Source organism: Aphelocoma coerulescens, chromosome 17 (genome assembly GCF_041296385.1).
Source record: "Aphelocoma coerulescens isolate FSJ_1873_10779 chromosome 17, UR_Acoe_1.0, whole genome shotgun sequence".
NCBI classification, from domain to species: Eukaryota; Metazoa; Chordata; class Aves; order Passeriformes; family Corvidae; genus Aphelocoma; species Aphelocoma coerulescens.
Window position 1 is genome coordinate 736,780 of NC_091030.1, and position 27,864 is coordinate 764,643.

The 27,864-nt window shown below is 62.6% G+C and overlaps 4 protein-coding genes across 8 annotated transcripts in view; 3 read left to right on the forward strand and 1 right to left on the reverse strand.

Moving 5' to 3' along the window:
- The first annotated feature begins 8,961 nt into the window (after positions 1 to 8,961).
- LOC138119823 (uncharacterized) lies at positions 8,962 to 12,343 on the forward strand. Its single transcript, XM_069032029.1, has 2 exons — positions 8,962 to 10,158; positions 10,652 to 12,343. Exons 1-2 carry the CDS (start codon positions 9,956 to 9,958, stop codon positions 11,094 to 11,096), a joined length of 648 nt encoding a protein of 215 aa, XP_068888130.1. The 5' UTR covers positions 8,962 to 9,955; the 3' UTR covers positions 11,097 to 12,343.
- A 2,864-nt stretch (positions 12,344 to 15,207) lies between these two features.
- Positions 15,208 to 17,894, forward strand: RNF224 (ring finger protein 224). Its single transcript, XM_069031775.1, has 3 exons — positions 15,208 to 15,253; positions 15,339 to 15,413; positions 16,049 to 17,894. Exon 3 carries the CDS (start codon positions 16,050 to 16,052, stop codon positions 16,554 to 16,556), a length of 507 nt encoding a protein of 168 aa, XP_068887876.1. The 5' UTR covers positions 15,208 to 15,253; positions 15,339 to 15,413; position 16,049; the 3' UTR covers positions 16,557 to 17,894.
- A 1,625-nt stretch (positions 17,895 to 19,519) lies between these two features.
- Positions 19,520 to 21,840, forward strand: LRRC26 (leucine rich repeat containing 26). Its single transcript, XM_069031871.1, has 2 exons — positions 19,520 to 20,264; positions 20,684 to 21,840. Exons 1-2 carry the CDS (start codon positions 19,520 to 19,522, stop codon positions 20,941 to 20,943), a joined length of 1,005 nt encoding a protein of 334 aa, XP_068887972.1. The 3' UTR covers positions 20,944 to 21,840.
- Positions 21,841 to 23,451: 1,611 nt separating this feature from the next.
- The window catches only part of GRIN1 (glutamate ionotropic receptor NMDA type subunit 1), a 36,876-nt gene continuing 32,463 nt past the window's right edge, over positions 23,452 to 27,864 (reverse strand). For 4 of the 5 annotated variants that reach the window (XM_069031738.1, XM_069031736.1, XM_069031737.1 and 1 more), the window contains one exon: positions 23,452 to 23,520. In XM_069031738.1, the coding sequence (XP_068887839.1) occupies positions 23,452 to 23,520 (69 nt within the window). Of the gene's footprint in view, positions 23,521 to 26,488; positions 26,693 to 27,864 lie in introns of those variants that run through there. The other variant, XM_069031734.1, reaches the window with a different exon arrangement.

A 27,864-nucleotide genomic window follows, 5' to 3' on the forward strand; every position in this document is an offset into this window, starting at 1 on the left:
AACCTGACCACTGATCCTAAGGCCCTGGTGGGGGCTTTCGTGTGGTGGTTTCTAGGCTTGCAGCTGTCCACAGAGACTCCACCATGAGAAAAGTGATGCTCAGAAGATCCCCAAAGTGTCTGAAGCCACACACAAACTCTGAGATGCACATGTGATGCTCTGATCAGCTTGAAGGTTATGGATGTTCCTAAAGCCCCAACAGAGTCCAAGGGGGCGACCACAAAGCGCTAAAGCTGCATTTCAGGGTGAGAGGGTGCAAGGAAGACCCATTTCCTTTAGAAAACGCCTTGTGTCCAAGGAAAACAGGACAGGGCTGGCCCAGAAATAGCAATGGCAGCTCTGCAGAAGCCTTCCCCCAGCCCATGCAGCCCAGCTGATGCCGGCTTTAACAGAGCCTGAGGGATTTGAGGCTCGGAAGAAACCAGAGCATGTGCCAGCACTGGGATCCAGGCGCTGTCCCTGCTCTCCTTCATGGGCTGGGCGGGTGCAGGGCTGGTGGAGCAGCTCTGGTGCCGACGCTGGGGCTGTGGCAGGCGCCTTGTAATTGTGGTGACATTTAGCGTTTGCTGTGCTGGCTCCCCGGGAGAGCCCGGCGCTCGTAACCTGCCGGCGCTGCTCGCCTGGATGCCGCGGCCAGGCACAAACTGGGTCAGGGAGGAGGAGGAGCAGCGGCGGCCGTGTGTGCCCCGAGGTGCCCGGTGGGACACGGTGGGCCTGGCACAGGTGCCAAGGTGCCCAAAGTCCTGCTCCTCCCTGCCGGGGCTGCCTCAGTTGGGACGGGACACAGCTCCGAACAGCAGCCCAGACTGAAGCAGCGATTTTTTTTTGAAGCATAATTTCAGCTTTTGCAGGAAAACTTCCCTGAAGGCAGTGGATGGGACCTGACTCCTGGCTGCTGCCCCCCTTGCTCTGGACATGGCCCCACATCCGAGGCTGTGGCTGTGCTTGCAGGATCCTGCTGTCCCCGTGTGACTGTCCTGGGCCTCCCAACAGGACCTGAGGGCACCATGTGCTCCCCCATCACCGCTCCCAGCAGCTGGCAGCACCCCCTGGCTCTCCTGCTGGCCCTTCTGCTCAGCTTGGGCAACCTGTGCTCTTGTCTGGAGCACCACGGCTGCATTTCTAGGTCAGTTGGGTGAATTTGGGTGTTGAACAGAGGATTTTGTTTTTCCTGCGTGCCTGTAACCCTCCCGGGGAGCTGAGTGGTGCACAGCTGGGAGCTGGCCCTGGGCACAGCTCCTGCTCTGGCAGAGGCTGCAGGGCCCTGTGGGGCTGTGGGAGCAGGAGCTGCTGCTGCTCTCGGAGCTGGGGAGCCGAGCCAATGCTTGCTCTGAGTGTGTGGTGGGAGAGAGGCAGAGGGGGAAGAGGGGTGGCTCGCAGGCCTGGGGATGGGAGGTTGGAAGGGGGAGTGTGGGTCAGGTGTGAGGAGCTGCTGGAGCTGGTGAAGTCCCCAGCACTGTCTGGGTGGGAGCTGGGAGCGCGTGGAAGCCGTGGCAGAGGGTCCCTGGGAGGGGCTGCATCCCACGGGGCAGGCATGGGGGGCTGCACCAGCTCCTGGGGACGTTCCCTGGGGTTGACAGAACCGTCTGGCCTTGGGGTTTTCATCACCCCGATTTCTTCAGTCCTCCAAGAGCCTGGGCCAGTGTGGCTGGTGCCAGGATGCTGGGATGTTGCTGAGGACCTCGTGGCCTGTCCTTCCCCTCTGCTCCCTCCAGGGAGGACTCCTTGCCCAGTGCCTTGGCTGAAGGGAGACCCTTGGACACAGCAGCCTGGTGCTCCTGTGCAGGCTGTGGGGAAGCAAGTGGAGCACTGGAGCCAGGGTGACGTGGGGAGGGGAGGCCATTCCATGTAACAGAAACCAGGGCTCCAGCTGGGGAGGGGAGCCAGCGTGCCCAGACTGCTGCGGGAGCTGTCAGGTGCCACTAGGACTGTGCTGTGTCCCCGGGACAGGACAGGGGTAACCAGAGAGACTTGGACCACCATGAGCCACGTTCCTGTCTGCTGGGGGCACGTGTGTGTTTGGGGGTGGAATGGGGAGCTCTGCAGGGCACTGAGCACCCCCAGCCCCTGCCAGGTGCTCTGGAGCCATCATGGTCCCATGGATGGGGAAGAGGGGGCAGTTTTGAGGCTGCAGGCTCAATGTTTTTGCTTTGAAGGTGCAGGCTCAAGGCTGAGGACTGTCCCCCAGCAAGGCACACGGGGTCCCTGGGAGCCCCCCGCCTGCCCCGGCTCACCCAGCCCTGGCTTCTGCAGGACCCTGATCTGCACACGGGGTTTGGGGCTGGCAGGGCTGCGGAGGAGACTCTGCAGCAGCGCAGGGGCTGCCTGCCCGGCGGCTGCCTGAGTGCCAGCACGGAGCTGCCAGCCTGCGCCAGCCCGGCGCTCGCATCCCTCCCTCGGCAGACGCAAATGGGAGCAGACAGCCCGGCTCGAGCGGTAAAGATCAAACCCCGGGAGCCCGGGGCTGCTGTCAGCGCGGGCAGGGCGCTCGGAGCCATCCCGGGAGTGGCAGCCCCGGCGCTGGCCCTGCCTGCTGATGCCCCTGCCAAGGCTCTGTGTCCCCGCGTGGCTGCAGCACGGGGACGATGGCAGGGGCTGCCCACGCTGCTGCCGTGCTGCTGCGACCATTGCAGGGGCTGGCGTGGCCACGGACAGAGGATCCGGGGGTTTGCCTGCCCTGGATTTCCAGTCTGGGAGATGCACGCGCCGCTGCCAGCAGGCAGGAAGAACTGGTCCTGCTCCTCTCGCTGGGCTCTGCCGGCAGGGATGCTCCTGTGCCCGGCACCTCCCCAGGGACTGCACTCCGGCTCCTTCTTGGGCTCAGGGCGGCAGACGAGAAGGTGGCCCCGGAGCACGGCACTGCCGGGAACTGCTGTAGAAAGGCCCCTCCACTGCCCCAGCCTCGTTAGCGGGTGGAAACCTCAACCTTCACCCGCCCGCCCCCGGCTCCGGCTGAGCTAGCGGCTGTGGGATGAGGATGGTGCAGCCGCGGTGGCACGAGGGCCGTGGCTTGCAGGAAGCCGTCTGGCTGCACCCCCGCGCCCGGGGAGCGAGGCGGGGGAGCACCCAGCGTGGCTGGGGCAGGACGGGCAGCACCCACCCAGGCGATGCGGAGGAGCAGAGGCAGATGCCAGTGGCACCCCGGGAGCTGCAGGTCGAGGAAGAGCTTCCCCACCCTCCTCAAGTGCCAAAGAGGGTTGAAGAGAGCCCTGGGATTCAGCATGGACCACAAACACCTGGATTCTGCACAGCCCGCCTGTTTCCCACCCAGGAAGGTGGCACCATCGCCCCGTGCCCACAGCCCGCTGGCCCGGGGGTGGCCCCTTCCGGACAGCAGCGCTGCTGCCACCGGCGCGGAGCAGGAGGGATGAGGGTCCGCGGTGCAGCTGGGGAGCAAGGAGAGGGCACAGCTAATTGGGATAATTGCTAAAGCAGGCGAGGAGCGAGCGGGGAGGGCGGCGGTGAACAAGGAGCCGTTGTGCACAGGCGGCCCAGGCACGCGGCCCCGGCTCCAGCCGGCAGCGAGAGCCAAACAAACGGGGACTGTTTGGAGCGAGGGAGGACAAGCAGACGGCAGGACAGAAACCAGACCTCCACTGGGAGAGAGCCGGAGCCAAGGGCTTAGCTGGGAGCTGGGTGCTGCACGGGGTCTGCCGGCTCCCCGTGTGGAGAGCAGCCCCAGCCTGCCATGGTCAAGCCTTCACCGGGGCAGGATGGTGCCATCCCTAATCCCATCCCCGGGGCAGGATGGTGCCATCCCTAATCCCATCCCCGGGGCAGGATGGTGCCATCCCTAATCCCATCCCCGGGGAAGTGGCCAAAGGAGAGGATGGCAAAGTGCTGGGGATGCTCCAGGCCGGGAGATGAGTGACAGCCCTTCTGCAACAGCCATCCCCAGGACTGGAAAGTTTCAATCACGGAAACACAGCAGGAAACCAACGCTTGTCCTAAAGAAACCACCGGCAGGTGCAGTCACTGCACAAGGTCGTGGCACGGCGGAAGCTGCGGCATCGCCCACGTGGCTGCTCAGGAGCCCGCGAGGGTGGGAGCAGCCGAGGCGGGGGCAGCTGCTGCTCCCTCCGCAGGAAGGAGAAGTGACATTTGAGCAGGAAGAAACGTGGCTGTGTATGTGAGCTGCCCAACTCCGTGTCCCAGCTGGGGCTCTTACAGCCCCTTTTCCAGGTGTTTGTGTGAGGGTTTAGCCTTGGAAGGCATCCCGGGCTGTTTGCTGCTGCCTGGTTCAGCACCGGGAGATGCAGGACACAGATCCCACGGCATCGACCTGTCATGGGGCTGGGCTGAGCTTGGCAACGGGTGAATTGTCCTTCCTAAAGCCCCTGTGCGATGGCACAAGGCCACCTTGCTGCCACTGTCCCCGTGGCACACTGTGGGTGAGAATGCACGAGCAGCAAGGGGAACATCTCCGTGCTGGCCAGAGGCTCTGCCTGAGCAGGGAATGGGTAGGGTGGAGCAGAGGGCGAGATTTTGGCGCTGCCAGCAGAAGTGCCCGGATCCGAGCTGCCTCCTGCTTCCTCGCACATTCGGCAGCAGCTCCAGGCAGGGGCAGCCCCTGCCTCCTGGTCCAAAGCCTGCTGGGAACAGGCCACCCTCAGCCCCAAAGCACTCGGCAGCTGGGAGGAGACGGGAAGGACTTGCTCCAGGCCAGGAAATCCTTGCTTTCTCCTCCAGCCGGGCCGCTGTGGGCAGCCACAATGCTCGCTTCCCCCGCGCCGCTGCCAAGCCCCGGCGTGACCCGGGGGCGGCCGGGCCGGGAGCCGCAGGGGAGAGGGACGAAGGGGGGCTGCGGGAGAGCGATAAGGAAACCGGCTCCTCTCTGGTTCCTGCGGCCCGGGGAGAGGCCGGCAGCGGGCCAGGCGCCGGCCGACTCCTGTGATGTCGGTGTGGCCGTGCCAGCCTGGGGACTGGGTTATGGATCCAACGCGGCATCCCCCTGCCAGGGAGAGAGCCTGGCGTTAAGCTGGAAAAGCTTTGGGCTCTGCAGCTCAGCATCCCAGCACAGGTATCTGTCAGGAGCGCAGACTCCGAGCGGCCCCGGCACACCGGGCACCGCGAAGGTGCCTCTGCAGCGTCCCTGTCCCCGCGGGCACCGGGAGGGCCGGGCAGGGGCCGGTGCAGAGGCACAGAGCACGCGTGCCCCAGCTGTGCATCCCTGTCCCCGCTCGTGAGCCTGCGGGGTGGCTGAGATGTACCATCGGGAGAGCGCAGCGTGAGCAGCAGGGAGCTGTCGAGGGGCGCTGTGGATCTGAGGAGCTGCCGGCCCTTTCGGGAGGCTTCTGCAGAGGAGTCTGTGCTGCCCCTCCGCACAGAGCTGAGTGCCAGGAGCGCCACGGAGAGCAGGATCTGGCTTGCAGGAGGATGTGTGCCGGGCCAGGGCAGCCCAGTGTGCGCACCCCGGTGCTGACCCGAGGGACGGGACACATTCTGGCCCCACAGGAAATCCCTCCCACCGAGCAGCTTTGGCAGGTCACCTCCAGGCTCCGCTTGGGCTTCAAAAGCTGCTGCCGTCCTTTGGGACACATTGCTTTCCCCGAGAGGGAACCGAGAGCTGTGGAAACGCCTTGCATGCCTTGGGCAAACCTGGAGACAAGCAGGGCAGGGTCCCCGCACATGGGATGCTGAGCACAGCTTGGGGACACAGGCTGGATTTTGTGTTGGGGTGTCCCTGGGGTGTTTGTGAGGGGCTGAGCTGCTGAAGGGCACACAGCACCAAGTCTTGCAGTTTCCATGAGCCCCCAAGCCCCCTGTCTCTGGCAGCTTTATCCCCGGGTCCTGCTCTGTGCTGCCTGCATTGCCCCTCAGACCTGCACCAGTGGGGTCCCCTCCATGGCACCCTCATTCCCACAGCCCCCCCTCAGTGGGTGCCCAGCTGAGCCCTGGCGCTGGTGACGCTGATCCTTAGGGGATGCTCACCCCCCTGGTGCCTCCCACTCCCTGTGATCTTTCCTTCCGTACCCTCGGGCCTCACTCTGATTTTAATGAGGAGGCAGCTGAGGATTAAGGCAAAAGCCTTGAAGAAAACCTAGCACAGCTGTGCTCCACGGCGGGAGGCTCGTGATATCCCGAGGGAATCATCCCACAGCCTGAATCTGGGGGTTGCCTTCCCATCCCTGCACTGGCCCAATCCATCCCCGTGTCCTTCCCATACAGCGGCCACCCACGGGCTCAGCCTTCAGCCCCCCCAAGGTTTGGTGAGCGGCCACCATCTGCACTGGGGGCTCACCGAGCTGCCCCCTCAGCTGGTGACAAAACCTTTCCCTGTAGGAAGCGTCGCCCTTCATCGTGCTCCGGCACTGCCGGGCTGGGAAGAGCATCACCACCCTCCTGTGCCCGCGCCAGGCACTGCAGCGCCCGGGAGCCGAGGGAAGCGCTTGAAACGGGACCTGGTCAGGTTTTTATTCCTGGTGCCCGGGAGAGCCCTGGGAGCAGCGGGAACTGGGAAAGCTCCACCGCTGGGGTGCCACACGAATACCTACCTGTCCCCAGCAGAAAGAGGGCCAGGAACAGGGCGTGCCTGTGGCTTTCTGGTTTGTTTGTTTGTTTTGTTTTTTAAACAAAATAAATGTCCTTTTTGCTGTGTGTGAAGCACCAGCGAGCTGAGGCATCCCAGGGGATCCCTGCAGTTACTGGTACCCTGCAAAAACTCCCAGAAGCTTATGCTGGGTCACACAGGGTCTGGGGCTGTGGGTGCCCTGCCGTGGTACGGCTGGGAGGAGACCAGAACTCATGGATTGGGATTGAGGCATTCCTGAGCCAGCACTTTCCTCCTGGCTGATGTCCCACGGCTGGGGACGCTCCTGCCCCTGCAGCACCTGCAGCCCATGCTGGGAACCCAGGCCCAGCCCCCTCCATGGCACTGCCCTCTCATTTTCAGGCTTCCAGCATGTTCGTGAGCCGGTCAAAAAAAAACCAGGGAAGCGAAGGTTGGCTTTTTTCCCCTCTTTCTCCTGGTTTTCCCAGGCTCCTCCTCAAACCAGCATTCCTCTGGAAGCAGCGTGGCATCTCTGAGGATCTCCCTCTCCATCAGCCCCCATCTGGGGGACATCTCCAGGGTGGGCACTGAGCTTTTGGCTGTTTTTTTCTGTTTATTTCTTTCCCCCCTGAAAACAATTGCAGGAAATTAGGCTGGGTTTAAGCCACAAAGAGCCTCACATTAGTTCAGCTCCTCCATTTACTCATGGAATTACACAGCTCTGCAGCACCTGCCTGCTCCCAGCTCGGGGAATCACACATGGCACAACTCCAAACCAGCAGCTTGAGCTTTGGTGCAGCAACTTTTCCACCTGAGGATCCTCCATCATCTATAAACCCTCCAAGGATCAACACGCGATTGCTGGATGTGGCCCTTGGAGCTCAGTTTGGAGAATTTCTTGGCAAGAACGGAAATGTTTGAACTTCAGGCTCCAGATTAGGGGTTGCTGCTCCTGGTTGGTGAGAACTCTCCTCAGCTGGGGCTGCCACAGATCTGCCGTGCAGGGAAAGAGCGCATCCAGGAGGCGCCCGCGAGACGGGAGCGGCCACGGCTGGATGCCGAGAGAGCTGAGAGACATCCCTGGCACGGAGGCACCTCAGATGCCAGCTGACACCCTGCTCCGAGCGGCTGCGTGGGGGCTGCAGCCCCGGGCAGCAGCGTGTGGGATGTCCCCTCCCGAAAATGCCCGAGGTTCTGTGAGGTGACCTTCATGTGGGAGCCCCTTGGGGAGAGGGAAGGCGCTGAGGACACGGGGGCTGCAGGGTCTCAGGGTCCCCCAGGCCCGGGCTGTGCCTGACGTGCAGCCTCGCAGCTCCCTGAAAGCAGAGCTGCCCTGGGACAGGGCTGCGCATGGAAATCGGGGGCTAAAAGACAAACCCAGCCAGCCCTGAGGCACTGCGAGGGAGGGAAGCGCGCTGCTGGAGAGAGCCACAGCGACATCCCCTGTGCGAGCAGGGACAGGCCGGGCACGGGCAGGCAGGGAGGGGGTTACCGCGGGACACCTGGGCGGAGGATGCCTCTTGTTCTATCCCTGCTTAGCCAAATAGATGAGTTTTGCTCTGGGGAAACAGCTCAAGATGCGAAAACTGGGGAGCAGCGAGGCCCAGTGAAGGGACAGGGGCTGCTGGTGGCTCTCCTTCAGGTGACCCTGCGGTGGCAGAATGGCCCTGAGGGGTCTGTGCAGGAGTTCTGCAGCTTTCAAACCCCAGAGCTGTGTGCTGTGATGCTGATTTGTCACAAGACGTGCTCTGCTGCACCCCCTCTCTCAGTCCTCGGAGGGGAAACTGAGGCACAGGAGTGCACGAGGCCCCTCTCTCAATGCTAGAATTGGTCAGAGGAGGGTCAGCTTCTTCCCCCCCCCAAAAATCCCAGGCCTCCCTCTGCCTTTCCCTCCACCACCTGGAAGCTCGCTGAGTCTCTTTACAAGGAAACCACACTCTGGGAGCTGCCAGCCCAGCAGGCTCCGGGACAGAGGGATCAGCCACAGAGGGAAGGCAGGGGAGCCGAGGATTTGCAGGCAGGTGCTGGCAGCTTCATCTCAGGGGCTGTGCTGCCAGGGGCAGGCAGGCTCCCCTCGCCCTCTGGAGCTCTCCTGCTTGTTCCAGGAGTGCCAAGGGGCCGGCCTGGGCAGCCCCTGCTCCTTGGGGCAGGTGAGAAATATTTCCTCTTGTCAGAAGGATGGCCAGAAGGAAGTGGCTTTTCCCTTTGCAAAGTGTGCGGGAAATGTAATCCAGTCCCAGGACGATTCAGCTGCAGTTTGGGGCACCTGCTCCCAGCCTGTCCAGGAGGATGCTGTCCCATCACCCCTGAGGCTCACGGGAGGGACAGGTTCTGCTTGTGGGAAAGGGTTGGGGCTTGGCACAAGCCACTTTGGGGGCCTTGGGGATGGGAAGAGTGCCAGTGGCTGAGGACACCACAGCAGGGTCACACGGCAGGGACATGGACGGGGTAGAGGGCGGAGGGTGCTGAAAGTTTGCATCTTTTTTTGTGCAGTACTTCTGGTGCCAGGGACTGGCACATGTGCCAGCACCCCTCTCCTTGCCTAGCACAGCCACATCCTCACTCCACCCAGCCTCATGTGTGCCACCATCCAGCGGTGCCCTGGGGGTGGCCCCCGAACCCACCCTGGGAAAGGTCCTGTTGAGGGGCACAAGGTGACACCACAGCCAAAGCTGTGCTGCAGGGAGGGGGACCCCAGCAGAGCCCTGGCACTGGGGTCTCAGGGCTGGAGAGGGCAGACACAGCCAGGCAGGGGGTGTGGGACCCCTGGGTGCCCATGGGGGCAGGCAGAGCCTGGCAGGGAGGTCTGGGGGCTGCCAGAGGGTGCAGACCTGGTGTCCCCTGCCTGGTGTCCCCTGACCTGTGCTGGTGCTCGGTGCCCTCTGCTCAGCGCCTGGCGCTCGGGGTTTGCTGGTTCCCACAGACCTGTGGAGCGCAGTGCCCCCCTCCCAGCCCCTGCCTGCTGCCCAGAACCAGTGTGGTGCCAGTGCTGGTGCCAGTGCCCAGAGCATGGCACACAGGGCTGGTGCTGGTGCCAGTGGATGGTACTGGTGCCTGTACTAGTGCCAGTGCCCGGTCCTGGCGGTGGTGACAGTGCATGGTGGCACTGCCTGCTGTGTGGTGTTGGCTGTGCACTGTGTGGTGCTGGTGCCAGTGCCCATGCTGGTGCTGGTATCCACTGCTGGTGTCCAGTTCCTGGTACCAATGGCTAGTGCTGGTTTGGTGCCTCAGTACTGGTGGCTTTGCCTGGTGCCCAGTGCCTGGTGCCCAGTGCCTCTGTCCAGTGCCCATCTCCCATTGCCCCCTGCCCCTGTCTAGTGCCAAGTGTCCCTGTCCAGTTCTGGTCCCAGTGCCTCCTGACCAGTGTCCCTGTCCACTGCCAAGTGCCCAGCACCAAGTGCACATTGTCCAGTGCCTGGTATTGGTGCCTAGTTCCTTCTGGCCCCTGCTCTGTTCCAATGTCCAATGCCGGTGTGGGCTGGGTCGGTCGGTTGGTCTTGGGGCTGCGCGGTGGGTGCTGGGTGTGGGGTGTTCTTGCCCCGGTCTCTCGGGGCCGGTCCGTCTGTCTGTCTGTCGGTCGCTCGGGGCGGCGCCGCTCGGGGCGGTCCGTGCAGGAGGAAGCGCAGCCGGGGCAGAGCGGCCCCGCAGCGGCCGGAGCCGCGCGCTCGGTGAGTACCGGGGATCGCTGTTCCCACCCTGCCGTGTCCTGCCTGCTCCCCCCTGCCCCCCTTCTTCCTCTGTCCCCCCCGCCCCGGTCCCCGATCTTCCCCCGCCTGCCCCGTCCCCAGCCCCTGTCCCAACCGCTCTTGTCCTGTCCCATCTTCCCCCGCCTCTCCCCTGCACCTCCTTTCTGCCCGCTCCTCTTCCCACTTCCGTACCTCCAGCTGTGTCCCTCGAGAAATTCCCACCCCACCTGTCCTGCCCTGCCTGCACTCTGTGTCCCAGCCAGCACCCCCTCCTGCCCCCTCAGTGCCCTGCTCACCCCCTGCACCCCCTCCTGGCTCTGGGGGGTCCATGTGTACCGTGTTGGGGTTCCCTGGGGCTGGCAGGGAGTGGGGAGCACAGCTCTGCACCCAAACCAGTGGGGTCTGCCGGGGGTCCCTTCCCCTTGCCCTGCTGTGAGAACAACCCCGGCACTGACACCCCCACACCCCGGGTTAGCGGGGTCTCTGTCCCACAGGGGGTGGGCGATGCCAGACGTGTGCTGACAAGGGGCAGGGAGATGGATCGTGGGATCACCGTGGAAAACCCCTACGCCAGCGTCAACATCCCACGGGAGCAGTTCCAGCAGAGCTTCATCACTCGCTACCTGAGGGATGAGCCCACCGTCATCGCCAACCCCGCGGCCGTGCCCACCCACGGCGTGGAGGAGCAGACAGACCATTCTAATGGCTGGAACAGCCCGACCATCGCCGTGGACAAGTCCTGGTCACGTCCCTACAACCCCTATGCCAGCCTGAGGATGCCCAATGGGGAATCATCTGCCTCCTTCTACACCGTGACCCTGGACAAGCCATCCAAGGGCCCCGAGCGGGGGGCTGGCAGGCGATGTGGCTTCTGCAGGTGCTGCTCCTGGTGCCCAAAGTGCTGCTGTGTCATCTCCTAAGAGCCGTTAGGACGTGCTGACCATGGGATGGGGCTGGGTGACCCTACAGGGACATGGCTGCTGGCCTGGGCACCCCGGGAAGCTGCCCTGGCACCTCGCAGAGCTGGCAGCTGGCGCTGGCTGGACTCTGACATGGCTTTTCACCTGTGAACTCTGCAGCCAGATGTGCTGGGGATGGGCACCTGCACCGTGGGGCCCGGGAGCCCTGAGGATGATGTGTGCTGGGACAGATGTCACCGAGAAGTGACTGCACTGGGGATGGGGCAGTGCTGTGAGCCTGCAGCCCTGCACAGTGCCCCTGCCAGTCTCCCCGTGCTGGGAAGCCTCCACCCTGGGAAGGTGTGGGCAGTGCCCAGCTGCCAGCGGGTGGGTTTGCAGTTTGGGGCATCTGCTGGCAGCCCTGTGCGTGGCAGAGGAGGACATCGTTGTCACTGTCTTGGAGCAGTGGAGAGGATCCAGGGACGAGCCTCCAGCTGGAACAGGGACCCACCTCCCCAGAAGTGAGTTGTCCCCCCTCCCACAGCACCACGGGGATGCTGCTGGCACCCTGCACCAAGCTCCATCTGGGTCCTGCTCCTCCTCACCACACTGCCCATGGACAGAGGGACTGAGACAGGAAAGACAGACAGCCAAAGCATGGCAGAGTGCTGGGTTGTGCTCCAGGGCAGCACCTGATGGCACAGCATGGATGTGGGCATTCATATCCCGGTGCCAGGAAACCCCCAGCCCCATTCTGTTCCTCCTGCCAGGCTTGTGGGGTGCTGGGCACAACCTCTCGCCCCATCTGCACTCCAGAACCAGGTCCAGTGCAGAGGGCTGGCCCAGCTCCAGCAGCGGGGCAGCACTGGGGCACCTTGCTGGGGATGCAGAGGCCCCACATTCGCCTTTTGCAACTCCCTGTGCTCGGAGAAGGGCGAGAGAAGCCCGCTCTGCTGGCTCTTCCCAGAGCGCTGGGGCACCTCCCGGCTGGGCTTTCGGCTGGGGCTGCTGCCATCGACCTGGAACAAGCCCGCTGTTGTGCTGGTGTCCCGCCGTGGTGTTGACGTCCCTCCGTGCTGCTGGCAGCGCTCCCTGGTGCTGGCAGTCCTCCCCGGAGCTGGCGTCCCAGGGACAGCCGCTCTGCCAGGCGGCAGCTGCTCCGTGGCTGCTGCAGAGCTGCCTGGCCTGCGGGTGCCGGGGCTGGGAGGAGTGCCTGTGTTTGCAGATGACTTCAGGGTGCTGCAAATAAAATTACAGCCCTCTCCTGCCCTGCCAAGGTGTGCCTCTTCCCTCCATGCGGGCTTTTCTGGGATTCCCGTGTCACTTCTTGCTTTCCCTGGCGGGTGTGCAAGGGCAGTGCTAAAGCCTCCAAACCAGGCTTAACTGTTGCCCTGCTGACAGCAGCGGCTCTCGCTGAGCTCTTTGGCTGCTGTCTGGTGCCCCGCTGCCAGCCTGGATCCAGCAGTGCCAGCCTGGATCCAGCAGTGCCCAGGCGTTCCCAATACAGGCTGCTCCTGCGTGTCTGGGGACACTGGCTGGTGCTCAGCCCAGCCCTGCCAAGCTGGGTGACTGTCCTGTCTGGAAAGACTTTGTGAGTCTTTGGGAGAGGCTGAGGAAGGGCCTGGCAAAGGGAAGTTCCTGGCTGGGCCAGCTGGGTGGGCTTTGGGGCTGGTTGTGACCCTCCCAGGAGTCCATCAGCAGTGGGAGCCCACCATGGCTTGGTATTTGCCATTGCTTGGAGCCCACCTGCACTGAGACCCCACAAGCACTGGATGCCCAGCATTGCCTGGATGCCACCACGCTGAGATCCCACTGAAAGCCCACAGCCCCTGGGAGCCCACCACTGCTGGGAGGCCATCAAGAGCCTGCCACTGCCTGGAAGCCCACCACTCTTGAAATCCCACCCCCCTGGACATGGGGTGGGGTGGCAGTGGCTTGGCAGAGGTTTGGCCCCCCCGTCCGGACCCGCTGCCTGGCCCAGCTCCCAGGGCGGTGGGTGGCCGGGGGCGTGCGGTTCGCAGGGGGGGCTGGCAGGGACACAGCCCAGGCTGGCCGCTGCACAAGGAGCTCTCTTGTTCGCCCTGCCCAGACCGCGGCAGCGGGGACGGGCAGATCCACGCCGTGTTTGCTTTGGTGTCCCCGCCGCCAGCCCTGCCCTGTCGCGGGGCGCCCGCGGCGTGGCGGGGCAAGGGGACACGTCAGCGCCGGAGCCCGCAGGGCGGGGGCTGCCCCGGGCCCTGCCGTGCTCTGCGGGACGGAAAACTGTCCCCAGGGGTGTGCGGTGCCGCGGCCGGTACGAGCCGGGGCTCGGGCAGGGCAGGGCGCAGCATCTGCCGTGTGTCACCGCTGCCCTTCGCTCTGCCCAGCCCCGCGGCGATGGCAAACACGGCGGGAGCGGCCGGGCACAGCCTGCCAGCCAGCCGGGCAATGATTAAACTGGAGCGGCAGGGGAGGGGGGGTGAGCAGCGGAGGGTGCGGGCTGTCCCAGACCGCGGCAGGGCTCTGGTGACCCGGGCAGCTGCGTGCAGAGGCCCAGGGGTGCTCCCCGGGTGTGTTCATCTTCCCAAGGTGCCCAGGGGTGCGGAGGGTTGTGCTGGGTGACCGCCACCTCCTGCCTCTGGAGCGCGGGTGGCGGTGCAGGGCTCCGGCTCATCCCGCTCAGACCTTTGCTCTCCCTGAGGGTGCCGCTCCCCGTCCCGCGGTGCCGAAGGTCCCTGCAGCGCCCGGGGATGAGCCCTGGGAACAGGAAAACGCGTTTCCCATCCACGTGTGTCGCTGCTGATTGCAGGTCTGCCTTCCCTGAGGGGAGAGCTTATCGCTCCACACAACTCCCTGAAAGGAGTTGTAGCGAGGTGTAGGTTGGTCTCTGTTCCCAAGTAACAGGACGAGAGGAAATGGCCTCAGGCTGTGCCAGGGGAGGTTTAGGCTGGATATTAGGGAAAAACTTTCCACTGAAAGAGTTGTAAAGCACAGGCTGCCCAGGGCCGTGGAGGAGTCACCATCCCTGAAAGTGTTAAAAAAATGTGTGGATGTGGCACTTGAGGACGTGGGTTAGTGGTGAACATGGTGGTGGTGCTGAGCTGACATCGGACTTGATAATTTTAAAGATATTTTCCAGCTTTAGCGATTCCATGACTCTCTATTCCTGGACCCAGGTGGGATTTTGGCAGGGTTCATGGTGCCCTTGGTGTCAGCATAGCAGATGCACAGCCCCTGTCACCAAGGGCTCCCCTGCCCCAAACCCTGCCTGCGCTGAGCTGGGGTGCCGAGCAGTGGAGGAGGCAGCACGGGAGAGCTCCGCCTGCTCCCGCCTGCAGTGGGAGCTGCTGCCCTCTCCTGCTCCATGCAGGAATGCTGCCGGCTGTCCAGGCCGTCCTGCCCTGCCTCCAGCACGGGATTTTCTCCTCCAGGAGCCTGGGTCCAGGATCTGTCCCCCTACCACACTCCCCTCTTCAGTCTGCAGCACCCTCCATGCCGGGCTGGGACATTGCTGCTGGGCCACGGGCAGCTGCGGGGACAGAGTCTGGCACCTCCCTGGCGCTGCCACCTCCCCTGGGCCATGCACTGCCATGAACCTTGCAGGTGTCCCCGCGGCGCGCTGGGGTGCCCCCAGCCTGATGCTGAGCATTGGTAACTCAGGCCCCAAGGCCAGAGCCCGCAGCCTCACGGGGAAGGGCAGGGGCAGGTCACGGACACATCACCTCCAGGCTCCAGGTGGGAGCACCACCCCACGCGTGGGCACTGCCAGCCCAGACCGGGCCAGAGCCCCGGTGTCCCTGCAGCAGTCCCAGCCCTGCCACCCCCCCGTGCCCTCCCGCTCCTGTCACAGCCGTCCCCGCAGCCCGGAACACCTGGGGATGTGTGGCTGGAGTGCGACGGGGTCTCCACTGGCCGACGTCTCCCAAATGTCCTTGGCTGTGAAGGGTGGCCCAGAACGTGGAAGATTCTGCTGCTGCTGCTGCCCAGGTCCGGATGATGTCCAAGCCCTCTGCCCACGGTAGAGCCCGGAGCTCCTCGCCCTCACAGGGATGGCTCCTTCTGTTAATGAAGCACAGGCTGATGGTTAATGACCATTCCTGGGCTTAGATTTCAGAGGTCTTTGTTACCCAGGTGCTTGTAACCCAATCTGCCGGGCTTGGCTTCCCTGCAGCAGATCCAATAGCACCTGTCCCTGAAAGGTGAGCCCCTGCCCACTACCACCGGCAGCCACAGGGACCTGGCTGGGGAGCTGCTGGCAGCTCAGCTCCCCAATGCTCCCCACAGGACTGCCACAGCCCCCCGGGACAGCACAGCTCTTCTGCCACCAACCCTGAGGCCCTGGGCAGCATCTCGGGACAGGTAGGGAGGGGGGAATTGGGAGGAGGGGAGGACGGGGGTACCTCTGTGCACCAAAACACTTGAGGTCACCTAAGGAGAGGGAACAGAGTCTTGGTGGCCTCCAGGAGAAGTTTGCAAATGTGCTGGTGGGTACCAGACCCCACCTGAGAGGAGGGTGGACCCCCTCAGACCCCTCCCCACGAGCCTTTGTGCCCAGCCCCTGCTGCCCACAGCTGTGCCAGCCCAGCCCGGGGCTGGGGAGGAGCAGGGCTGTGCCACTGCCTGGTCCCCAGGTGCTGTTCCTGGCCCACCCAGGCACCTCACCCCGTGTTCCCCCCAGTCCCAGGCCACACCCTGAGCAGGCTGCTGAGGTCTGGCCAGAGCTCCCACCGGGAAAAACACATCTCCCATAGATACAGGGACAACCCACTGCAGCGGCAGCTTCCTGCCCTTCCAGGCCGGGCTGGTCCTGGGGCAGGCAGGACAGGGATGTCAGGCAGGACAGGGATGTCATGCAGGGATCCTGCTGCTCCTGGGAACCACCGCTCGGACTGCTCCCTCTCTCTCCTGCATGTCGGGTGCGCTCGGAGGTGACATCCCACCCCTGTGCCCCTTCCCCAGCCAGGGCCTGACGCCCCCTCTCGCCCCCTCCCCAGCATGTCCCAGGCCGGTGGCAGCCCCCGGGCAGAGGATGTGGGGCCGTGTGTCGGGGCGCACTCGCGCACCCCGAGCCGGGGCAGCCAGCGCGTCGAGTGCATCATCTGCTACTCCTCCTACGACCTGGGCGTGCGGCTGCCGCGGCGCCTCTACTGCGGCCACACCTTCTGCCAGGCCTGCCTGAAGCGCCTGGACGCCGTCACCAACGAGCAGCGCTGGATCCCCTGCCCGCAGTGCCGCCAGAACACGCCCACGCCGCGCGGCGGGGTCACCATGCTCGACCTCGACCTGGCCACCTTCCTGGCCGTCAAGGCGGACAAGGAGCACCCGCGGGTGGCCGGCAGGTCCCCGCCCGCGCTGCCCGCCAAGGGCTCGTGCAAGGAGCAGGCGGTGACCCAGCAGCCGGCGGGGCTGTGCCAAGAGCCGCTGCCCCCGGCGCTGTTCCCCCGGCGCGGCTGCTGCCGGCTGTGCCTGTGCTGCGGGGTGACCGCGGCCTTCGAGAGCTGAGCTGGGGCTGCCAGGGCGGCTGAGGCGCCGGGGACAGCCTGGGACTGCTTTTGGGGACCTATGCCATGCCTCAGACCCACGTGTGGACTGCAGTGGTGGGGCTGTGCTGGCGGCTTAGGAAGGGCGTCAGCGTGGGCAGGGCTTGCTGTGCATCCTGGCGGGATTTGGGGTGCAGCAGCGGGGGATGAGTAGGCTCCCACCCGCTCATCCTGTCCATCTGCCCTGCTGACTGCTCAAAAACCTGGTCTGGACGTTCCCTGGTCCCTGAGCACGGGCTGGCTCATGCTCTGTTCCCCCGTGCAGCAAGGACAGTGGCACCGAGTGTCCCCCAGGCAGGGGACAGGGGCCTGGCACTGCCGTGGGGAGCGTCCAGCACCTTGAGAGCTCCACGTCTATGAAAGACACTCTGGGCCCTGCTGGGCTGCACATCCTGGTCACGTTTCTTGGCAAGCCTGGGGCTGGCCCAGGGCTGGTGGGGGGAGAAGTGGCCTGCCCTGCCGGATTGCTGTGCTGGGAGTGTTTGCTCTGCTGGCCACTTGCATGAGAAATTTTGGCACTGGGAGAGCAGGACGGTGAAAGTGAGGATGACAGAGGTGTTAGGAAACCTCCGACATTGCTCCAGCTACTTTGGTCCGGTGTGGGAGGAGAGCTGAGCTCCAGGAAGCTCCTGCTTGGCCTCGTGCTCTGTGGCTCCTGCCAGGTTTGGCCTTTCCTGCCTGACCCTTTCCTCACTCACAGGCACACACAAACCCTGCTGCTGTTTCTCCAGCCATTCCCTGCTTCCCCTGCCTGACCCCACACCGGGGTGCAAGGACAAGAGCCCAGGTAGCTGGTCTGGGTTAACAGGGGCCAAACAGGGGCCACTGGGGTGCACAGGGTGACGTTGGAACAGCTCTTGGGCAGGGCTTGCTGTTGCCTGGGCAGTTCTTGCAGTTTTCCTCAGGGCTCATTTTCTGCCTCTGTTTTCCATGCGGTTTATGAGCTCTTGCAATTCCCCAGCACCAGGAACCCCCTCAGGGCTCAGCGGGGACCCCAGCCTGTGCCTCCCTGGGGCTGACAGGGACCTTGTGTCTCCTGGGCAGTCCTGGTGCTCGGATGTTCGCTGTGCTGGGGGCCAGGGCTGGACAGCACCCAGCCCTGCACAGAGCTCATGCACAATTCTGCCACTTGGTGTCACCTGCCTTAAAAAAGTCCCAGCTGAGATGTTCCCAGAAGAATTAACCTGGTCCCAGGGCCGACAGAAGTGTGATGTGGTTCAGAAATTCCATGTTAGTCCTGCCTTGGACCTTTAATTACTCGGGAACATGCAAGAAATTAAAGCCTTCGAGGAATGGATAAGAGCTATCACTGAGTCTTAATGCACCTTCCCCTCTATTTCTCCCCAAAAACTCAGCGGTGGGTAGTGGGAAGAGTGTGGGAAGGGCCCATCCCTTCCCCAGGCCTGGCTCTGTGCAGCTCTGTGCTCAGCCCAGCACCTCTTGGTCCCAGCTTTCCAACAGTGCTGGGTGACCAAACCCATGGCACCCTGTCCCACACCCCGTGTCCCCTGCGTCCTTGCCTCCCCCCAGCACCAGAACAATTCTGGGGGCTTGTCCCTTGCTTTGTAGCTCCGTGGGTGTCCCCCTGCAGTGGGCAATGCATCTCCTGGGGAGGAAGGGCACTTTGGGACAGGGCTCCCTCAAAATGCAGGTCTCCATCTAGCCTGTGGCTGTGGATGGGATGAGCTGGGGCTGCAGCTCCACATGGCAACGGGTTTGTGCCCTTGCCCTGGGGCTGGGCTGGGCTGGAGGATTCCTCTGAATTATTTCCAGATGGGGATTAATGCAGCAAACCGAGTTTGCTGCAGGATAGATAAACAAACCAAAGCTCCTCGGGATGCTATTAATAAACTCTCTGCCTGCTGCTTCTGTCCCAGATTTGGGAACATCCTGGCCTTGGCATGGGGTGCAGCTGTGCCCTGCCTTGCTCCTATCCAGTGCCTTAGCCGTGGAGCAGAGTGACAGGGATTCCTCCGGGACCGTGGCCACTGGGGTCCTGATGGATGTGAGAGGGGACAGTGTCCCTGCTCCGGACCCCCACTCTGGCTGGGAGTGGGATGAGGTGCTGCCCGCCGTGTCGCCTGGTCCCCCAGCCCCCACTGAGCTCTGCCAGGGGCAGTGGCACTGGGAGGTGACATCACTCCTCCCCAGCCCTCAGCGGCCGGGCTTGGAGTGGCTTTGAAGCGGAGCCGGTGTAAACAAGGTGGGGGCAGACTTTGAGCCCCATGGAACTGGCACTGCCATGCTGGGGTGAGGGCAAACCAGTTTGGGGTGGCCGCAGCCCAGCAAGGTCACCTTTGCCATGCTTCTCATGGAGGGGCTCCTGGGTCACCCTCTGTGTGCACACAGACGTGTCCCTTCTGGGAAGGAGGAGGGTGGCCCATGAGATCTTGTCCCAGCCCTCCTCACTTTGGCATGGCTGGTGGTCTCCTGCCAGGGGCACACAGGGCTCAGCCAAGGGCTGGGCTCAGCAGGGCAGGCCATGGGTCCCAGCACAGCTCCCCACTGAGGACCCCTGGGCACAGTGTGACAGCACATAAGATGAGGTAAGACCTGCAAATGATATGATTTTGTCCCATTTATGTGTTGTCCCAGTAACCCAGCCACTCTTGGGGGTCCTGGGCCCCCACACCCCTCTGTACGTGGCTGTACCCCCCTTGCCGTGGGAGATGCCCCTGGGGGGGAATGGAGGCTTAGGGATGGATCTGGATTTGCCAATTTCCTGCTCTCCAGCCTGCAGCCACACACAAGAAGTTAATCCCAGGCCACTCAGAACTGGCTGCTTACCTGGCTGGAGCGGTGCCTGGTAGAGGGAGGGACGTGGGCACGGTTCCACACCTTGCAGGGCAAGCATCATTGCAAAAATATTTGCTGGAAAAAGTGCAGCTCCACCCCGAGGAAAACCGGGTCCGGGAGCAGAGCCCGATGCAGGTTTGCAGCCGGGTGAGCAGGGGAATGAATGCGAGCGGCCGCACGGAGCCGAGCACTGCCCAGCACCGCCAGCCAGCCCCGCCGGGCTCAGCCGGGAGCACGGGGCAGGGCGAGGCGCGGGGCTCTAGGGAACCTGTCCGCGGGGCAATCCCAGCACGGCGGGTCAGGGAGCCCTCTGTGCCTCAGGGGGCGGCCATGGGCTGCCGGAGGGTGCCCGGCCCCGTGCTGGCCCTGCTGCTGCTCCTGTGCCCTCCGCCCTCGCCAGCCTGCCCGGCCGCCTGCCGCTGCGCCCCGGGAGAGGCGGACTGCAGCGAGCGGGGTCTCCGCGAGGTGCCCTGGAGCCTCCCGACCAACACCAGCACCTTGTGGCTCGGCTACAACTTCATCACCGTGCTGGGGCCGCGCTCCTTCCCTGCGCTGCCGGGGCTGCGGCTGCTCAGCCTGGCCCACAACCGGCTGGAGCTGATCCACGGCCAGGCGCTGCTGGGGCTCGGGGCGCTGCAGGAGCTGGACCTCAGCCACAACCTCCTCACGGTGCTGACCCCCGAGACCTTCCTGCCCCTCACCAGCCTGGCCACGCTCAACCTGGGCAGCAACAGGCTGGGGGAGCTGGAGCCTGGGGTGCTGGGCGCCTTGCCTCAGCTCCGAGCCCTTCTGCTGCAGGACAACCCCTGGGTGTGCAGCTGCGGCATCCTGCCCCTCTGGCGCTGGCTCAGCCACAACAGGGAGAAAGTGCGAGGTGAGTGCCCAGAGGGCTGTGTCCCTAAGCCCCTGCCCGCTCCACGCTGGCTGGTCACCCTGCCAGGGCTGAGGCAGGACCCAGCACCCTGGCTGCCAGCTGGCTGAGGGCTTGGGTGGTCAGTGCCCTGGGGGTGAGGTTCTCCAGAACCTGTCCCCATCCCATCCCATCCCATCCCATCCCATCCCATCCCATCCCATCCCATCCCATCCCATCCCATCCCATCCCATCCCACGCAGGTGAGTCCTGAACCTCACAGCTCTCCTTTGTATCCTGACACGGGTGATCTTGGTGACCCTGGCCCCTGACCTCCTGCCCTGGTGCCATCTGTCCCACACCGACCTGCCATCCTGCCTGTCCTTGGCACCTGCCTTCCCCAGCTGCCGTGTGTGCCCTCCAGCACGGCTTTTCTCTTCCAGAGAAGAGTTTGCTCCTGTGCAGAGTTCCAGAGCAGCTGAACAAGTATCCAATCATGGCCTTTGGGGATGAGTCCTTCAGGCAATGCCAGGGGACCTCGCTGTCCTCCCAGCAGTACATCACCTTCTTCATCATTGGACCTTTCTCCTTCATCGCCAGCATCTTCTTCTGCACCTTCATGGGGTCCCTCATAGTGTTCTACCACAGCCTGCGCCGGGAATCCCACTGCTGGAGGAGACCCCGCATCTGCAGGGTGCACTGAGGCAGCTCAGCCAGGCTCTGCCCTGGGCAGGCTGTACTCCATCCGTGCCTGTCTCCAGGTGCCTGCACCCACCCATTGTAAACACACCCCTGTGGACCATGAGAGGAAGTTCTGCTCCTGGAATCGCTTTGGTTTTTCTCAGAGTCCCCCAAGGTGGTGCCAAGCTGCCTCTGCCAGGGGGGAGCAACCTCTGGATCAGCTCCCTGCAGGGCATGGGCTGACCACAGGTGCTCTCAGTGTTTTGGGAGGCTCCCCAAGGCCATCCTCAGATCTGCATATCCCCTTCCTGGGGGCATCCAGGTGATCCTTCTCCCCTTGTCCTGCCCCCTGTGCTGCCCAGGCCCCTCAGGGTGTATTTAGGATGCCCCAGATGCTTCACTGTGCCTTTAGGTGCAGCCTGGGAGCCCCTGCGTGCATCCCAGGACTCACCATATTCCTCTTGGTGCCTTTCAGGCCACCCCAGGAGTCACCATTTACCTTTTGGTGCAGCCCAGGAGCCTCTCTGTGCCTCTGTTCCCAAAGGCTGGCCTCACTGGCCAGGCCCCACACTGGCCCCCAGGGGATGGGGAGCCCAGCAGTGGCAGGGGACTGTGTTCCCCAGGATGGAGGTGGGACAGGGCCAGCTGCCATGGTGCTGGTGTTGGGACAGTGCCAGTCTGTCCCCATCCCCTCGCTGCAAGGCCTGTGCCCCACTCTGGCTGTCCCCTGGGTGTCCCAGAATGGGGATGCCCTTTCCCTCCCAGTCTCCCCTACAGCCCCTGGCCTTTCTCCCTGCTGGTTTCTCCATCCCTTCCTGTCCCTCCACTGTTTGCAGACCCTGCAGCAGGGCTGGGTGAGGCTCTGATTCACCACAGGGCTCCCTGCCAGCTTTGCCAGAAGGCAGAGACAGAAAGAGGCACACAGCTCTGGAATAAACCACTTCATGTTCCAGTCTAGACTTTACTGAGCTCTTGCAAAAACTCGGTATTAATGTAACATTGACGTATAAAGTAGAATGGGTCCGATTTCTCAGCTGGAGCTAGATGAACTTGATGGAGCCACAGCAGTCGGTGGGACGATGCTCCCAGACCTCAGCTGCCATGTGAGAGCCCTGCCGCGGGGGCAGCCTGGGGCAGGGAGAAGGCAGTTCGTGCCGCTGGGGCTCGGTACCACGTTGCAGGTGGGTGTTCCATGTTGGCAGGAGACGGGATGTGATGCTGCCCGTGCCCGTGCAGTGCTGCTCATCCCCAGCCGGGCTCTGCCAGACGCTGCCCCGGTGCCCAGTCCCCGCCCCGCTGTCGGAGCCCCCGGGGAGGGCGCTCAGGGTGGGCGTGTGGGCTCGAGGGGAGGAAGGTGCGGGGAGGGACGGCGTCAGCCTGGCTCGTTCGGTTCCCTTCTCCCGAACTGGGATCTGCTTTCCACGTCTCCAGGTTCAGGCAGGTGCAGCGCCGTGAGCTGGGGCTTCGGGGCTGCCGCGGGAGCTGCTGGCAAGCTTGGACTGCAGGTGAGGGTGGCAGGGGAGCCGCCAGCGCTGGCCGTGGTGCCCCCACAGGGCAGACAGGCTGGGCGGCCGCTGCAGCACCGCAGCCAGCCGTGACCAGCCAGCAGCATCTCTCCTTGCATTGCTGGTGCTGAGGCAGTGTGGAGCTGGGGTAGAGGTCAGTGCAACCATCCAGAGCCATTTCCCGTGGAGAATTCCTGGCCAGGAGAGCTGCTGTGTGAGTGCTACATGCTGGCCGTAGCCAGGTCCTGGGGATGTCTTCTGTGCAGGAGAGGTGGGAGCCGGGATCTTGGCTGGTGGCACTCCAGGGCTCCGGAGCACCGGGATTAGCACAGGGCGGGGGCTGCAGGGCGGGAGCTCTCCTGCTGCAGCCGGACCACGGACAGGGACTGAGTCACAGCCACGGGCCGATGGGAGGGAAGGGAATTGGGTCCGTCCCCTGCAAGGAGCAGAGCACACATCTTCCAGCCCCTGCGGCAGACGTGAGGGTCACTCGGCACAGCAGGGACGTGTGCCCAACCTGCCGCACCAGGAGCTGGCTGCTCCAGCTGCTCAGGACCGTGGGCACGTCGCTGGAGCCCTCCAGGTGGTGGGAGACGTGGAGCACACGTCCGAGGGGCTGTGTGTGCTCAGAAGGCTGCAGCCTGCGAGGTTAAGCACGTGTTTGTGGTCTGGCACCAGCTCTTCCCTGCTACCGTGGGAGAGCAGGCACCGTGCGCCTTCCGCAGTCCTTTCCCCTTGCACGGAGCCAGTCAGTGGCAATTCTGATTATCGTGGCACTGTTTGGAAGCAATAATCTCTGTACAGTGAAGTCCAAACCTTGTCCTGGCCCTGCCGTGCTTGCTGGGGCACGAGCATGGCAGCAGGCCTAGGAAGGGAGGGAGATATACAATGGAGTCACTGTGTATGGATGAAGGATGCTTTCCTCCCATCTCACCCGGAAGAACCCATCAGTGTCCCTTGAAAGGCAGTCCTGGCTGTGCCTTCCTACTGTGTTGGGCAAGGACTGATGGCCCTCGGGGAGAAGGTCACACCACAGTGCTGACTGAGGGGTCGGAGAGGTTGAGCTGGCCAGTGATGTCGGTGGGGTGATACTGCTGCAACACACAAATAGACAGACAAGGAGAAAGAAGTGTTAGGCAGCTCTGGCACTTGTCCCCGCTGCTACTCATATCCCATGTGTCCCTACAGGATATCTCTTGGGGGTGATGCAACGCCCCGAAAGCTGCTGCTGGCTGAGGTCCCCTTCCCAGTGCCATCCACGCTTGTGCAGAGGTCGTTGCAGACACTCTCCAAGCACCCTGGAGCTGGGCAGAGGGGACACCAGGAGCGTGGTGCAGCTTCTGCGGAGCGTGGCTGCCACGTCACCCGCTGAGCCAGGCCCTCTCTGCTCTGGGAGGGCTACAAAACAAAGCCTGTGACTCATCAGCCCAGCCCACGCCTGAACCTGTGTTTGGAGGGTCTGGCTGGGTTTTGGCACCTCTCTGGTGCCAGATCAAGCTGTGCTTTGAGGCCAGGGCATTTCACCTCCTTGCTTGAATGACCCTGCCGTGACTCTTCTTTCATGCAGGTGAGATGTGTGGTGTGGCTGACTCGTGATAAAGTGTAGCGTTGATTGCTAATGTGAAAATACGGCCTGTGTTGGGGATGTGGCCTGGATTTGGGGTTCGGAGCTCCTTGCGGATGGGGGGGGATTGGCATGGGAGAGACCATGGGAGAGCCCTCCCCTGCAGCAGTCCCATCAGCAAGTGGGGGGGAGAGCAGAAATTCCCATCAGTGGGCAAGAAAATAAAAGTCCTTCCTCCCCAGGCAGGAATTTACAGCTGGGCAGTTATTTCCTCCCTTCCTCCTTCCATTCTCCCTTCCTTTCCCAGCTCCTCTCCTAACTCCAAACCTGACCTGGAAGCCCTGTCCAGCCCTGCTGTGGGAGCGGGTGGTCCGGAGCATCTTGCGCTGCTCTCTGGGGTCCTGATCTGGTGCCGGGGCAGGAAAGGGTCCCTGTGGGTCTCACGTACTGCAGCACAGACCCTCTCCAGTGACATCTTCCCAGCCCTTGCACCGCTCTGCCCAGGAGGGCCCATGTTTTGAGGGGCTCTGGGGCGGCTCCTCGGTGGCGGATTCACCCGCCCTGCTTTGGTCGATGGTGGCCGTGGCCTCCGCGGCGCTGCCGGCAGCTCTGGCACTGTGGCTACCCTGTGTGCTGCGCACCCTGCCTCCTGCCAGGCCAGGGCTGGGGTCCCCCGAGCCTTGCTTGGGGTCCTTGGGGCTGCCCTGCCCAGCCCAGCTTCGTGCTTCCCCGGGACCCCTGGGTGGGAGCTGCTGGGGCAGGGCCGGGAGCCAGCGTGCTCCCGCCTCTCCGGTGCCATGCTGGGGACGTGCTGACACCCAGGGAGCCTCTCACGGGGCCATTCTGCCACTCAGGGCACTGGCTAAGATTCCAATGGAGCCTCTGGGAATTCCTGGCCATGGCCTTGCTTTGCTAAGGGGCAACAGCTCGGCCATCACCCGTCGGCACAGAGAGCGGCCGAGGCCATCCTGGTGTCACTCTGCCGCCCTGGGGGGAGCTTTTTGTGGCTATTCATCAGCCCACCAAAAAACACCCCTCTCTCCCAAAATCGGGTGCAGCCACCCCCTCCTGGTGAAAAATTTGGGTTCCGGCTAAATGCAATGTTTCCGTGGCAGAGCTGCCGGGAGGTGCGTGCTCATGGGATGGGGCTTGACTCCCGCAGCAAGGAGGTGACTGGGAAAGGGGAGAGGCTGGTGACTCACTGGTGGAGGAGAAGGAGGAACTGGAGATACAAAAATGAATGGGTAGAAGAAAGGTCCTTTGTTAAACATCCTGCCTGATGGGAGGGGGGTGGAAGAAGCGGAGTGTGCCTGTGTGAGTGTGTGTGCCTTGGTGCACGTGTGGCTGCTGTGGTGGTGTAGCAGGGCAGGCTGGGGCCTTCTGGCCTCTCTGCACAGCTCTTGGGGTGGGAAACGCTAAAACAACCAAGCGAAATGGGCAATCTGGCCAGAAAAATTAAAATACAAGAGCATGGCTTTTGATTTGAAAGCATATCTCCTCCAATCACAGAGTTATCACAGGGTAACATTCTCATTTACTTTTTTTTTTTTTTTGTGTAAAGTTCATGCATGCAACTTTTAATACTAAAAATTAAAATTAAAATAAAAAAGGAAAAGGAAAAAAAAGCAAGAAAACGGTCATATCAAAACTATGTTAAAGTAGGACTAATGCTAGAAGCACATATCAGTAATTTAGGGTAAATTATGTTACAGGGATGGTGCAATAATCCCCAAACCAAACATTATAAAGCCAAGAAATTAATCAATATTAACTGTAGAAGAGACTCAAACATGTTAAGGTATGGAAGTGAAGTGAAGGCACCAAAAACTTTAAATGACAACCAGGAAGAAAATATAGACAAGGACTTAATGTCTTTAAAAATGACTTCAACCTAACTGGGCTCATATGGTAGTCCCTGGCTGGTGGAAGATTTGCTGGAAGAATGTTTGTTTGTTGTTGTATTGTTTTTTTTTTTTTTTCAATTAAAAATTAGGATTCCAGCTAAATGTGATCTTGCTGTAGAAAATATCAACTTCCCTTGAGGCAAAAAAAAAAAAAAAAGAAAAAAAAGAAAAAAAAAAGTTGTCTTTGACCTACTTTTGGTTCTTTTGGGCCAAAAACTAGGCTCTTTCTCAGCCAAGAAGCGTTTGGCTTTGGGACAGCTGATCCTTCACTGAAAAGGTGACCTTTTCCAGGAAGCCCCTCGGTTCTCGCCCAGCTCTGGCACCATCCCCACGGCCGCGGGGCTCCAGCGCCGCCAGCGCCGGCCCTGGCGGGGCGGTGCCGTGGGACGTGTGTCAGCTGTGCCTGGGGCTGGCAGTGTGGCTCTGCGGGGGCTGGCGATGCGGGGGGCTAAGGGACCTGTGCACCTCGATACGTGTCTGTACGCAATGTGCCGGCTCGGAGGTGTCTGTGTGGTTTATGCGTCTCACATGGCGTCTGTGGGGTTGCAGTATCGTGGGTGGCTGCGATGGATGGACACGTCAGCTCTGCCAGTGCTACTCGAGTTGCAGGAGCTGCCTATGGGGAACACATGCATCTCCTCCTGGGGCGGTGGGGATGATGTGCCGCGGAGAGGCTGTGCAGCTCGGGTGATGGTGGGCGCTAGGATGTTCAGAGTGGGGTGGAAGCTTCCCAGGGCTGTCTTGGCTCCATGGTGCCAGCCTGTCTCTCTGGCACTCCTGAGGGACCATTCTGCAGGGCTGCAGAGCAGAATCCATTTTTAAAACTCCCGACAACGGAAAGGAAAGAAGCAAGGCCACCAGGTCTGCGTCTTTCGCTCGCTAGCCAGGAGAGCCCGTGGGGCTGGGGTCAGCCTGGCCTTCCAGCCCCATGGGCTCTCCAGCCTTGCCCATCTAAGACCTGGTGTGGGCCCGCGGCTCTGCTGAGCATCATGAAACAGAGCACCTCGCTGCTTTCTCATCTTTACAAGGACCCCAGGCAACGTGCCCCAGCATGCTACGGACTCGTGGGGCCTTCCAGCAGGAGGGCGTTGGGGTCTCTGAGCCAGGGCTGCTGCATGGAAGTGGAGGTCACCAAGCACAGTCTGTGACATGAGCTGGTGGCAGCACCCCGCTCCCGCTGGCTGCTCAGCCCGCAGAGCAACCAGCAGGTCTGCCCAACATCACCACAAAGCTCGCTCCACCACGGACCTCCTGCAATAGCTGCTAGCCTCCAAGTTGGCCACGTTGTCTTGAATGTTCACCCCATTGGCCTGTTCTAGACCCAGCTAGCCCAGTCCCTGGGGAACGTGTCATGGGACCCTGGCCACGGCACCCCATGGCAGGCAGAGCACTGTGACCGGAGCAGCGGGGAGTGACTGACCACGCAGCTGCCCCCAAAGTGGGGACCCTCTTCTGGCATGAGAGGGGTCATCTCCCTCCACAACTTGCCCATGAACAAAGTATCGGTAAGAGCATGACCGGGACCCAAACATGGGGAGCCCTGTGTTGTGCTGGACCCCAGCGGGTGTGGGAAGGGGAGAGAACAGCTCCATTGCCCATCCATGGGACCTGTGGGGCAGGTGGGCCCTGGACCTAGTCAGGTCTGGGCATTGGGGTGCTCCTGGCATGGGCTGGTTGGTGTAGGAGGGATGCCACACCATGGAGCAGGATCAGGACCAGGACGCTTCCCTGAAGAAGGAGCAATGTGGGAGGTACCGGGGTGCCACACACCAGCTGCCCCGTTTATCCTGGGTTCTCCCCCTCTCCTCTGCCCACCAGTGGCACTGGTTCCTCCAGGTGCCCAGGGCTCCATCATGATTCTGCTCTCCCAGGACAGCACCCCTTGGTTTCCTACTCGTGGAGCGTGTCAAACACAACAGAACATGGGGGTCTACTCAGGACACGCAGATCTTTCTGCAAATTTTTCTCCC

Excerpts from the sequence above, each read along its gene's own strand:
- LOC138119823 (XM_069032029.1), top strand. The coding sequence starts at position 9,956 with ATGCCGGTGTGGGCTGGGTCGGTCGGTTGGTCTTGGGGCTGCGCGGTG. Across the intron at positions 10,159-10,651 it reads CGGCCGGAGCCGCGCGCTCG|CGGGGTCTCTGTCCCACAGG; the intron begins GTGAGTACCGGG and ends ACCCCGGGTTAG.
- LRRC26 (XM_069031871.1), top strand. The coding sequence starts at position 19,520 with ATGCAGGTTTGCAGCCGGGTGAGCAGGGGAATGAATGCGAGCGGCCGC. Across the intron at positions 20,265-20,683 it reads CAACAGGGAGAAAGTGCGAG|AGAAGAGTTTGCTCCTGTGC; the intron begins GTGAGTGCCCAG and ends TTTCTCTTCCAG.
- RNF224 (XM_069031775.1), top strand. The coding sequence starts at position 16,050 with ATGTCCCAGGCCGGTGGCAGCCCCCGGGCAGAGGATGTGGGGCCGTGT.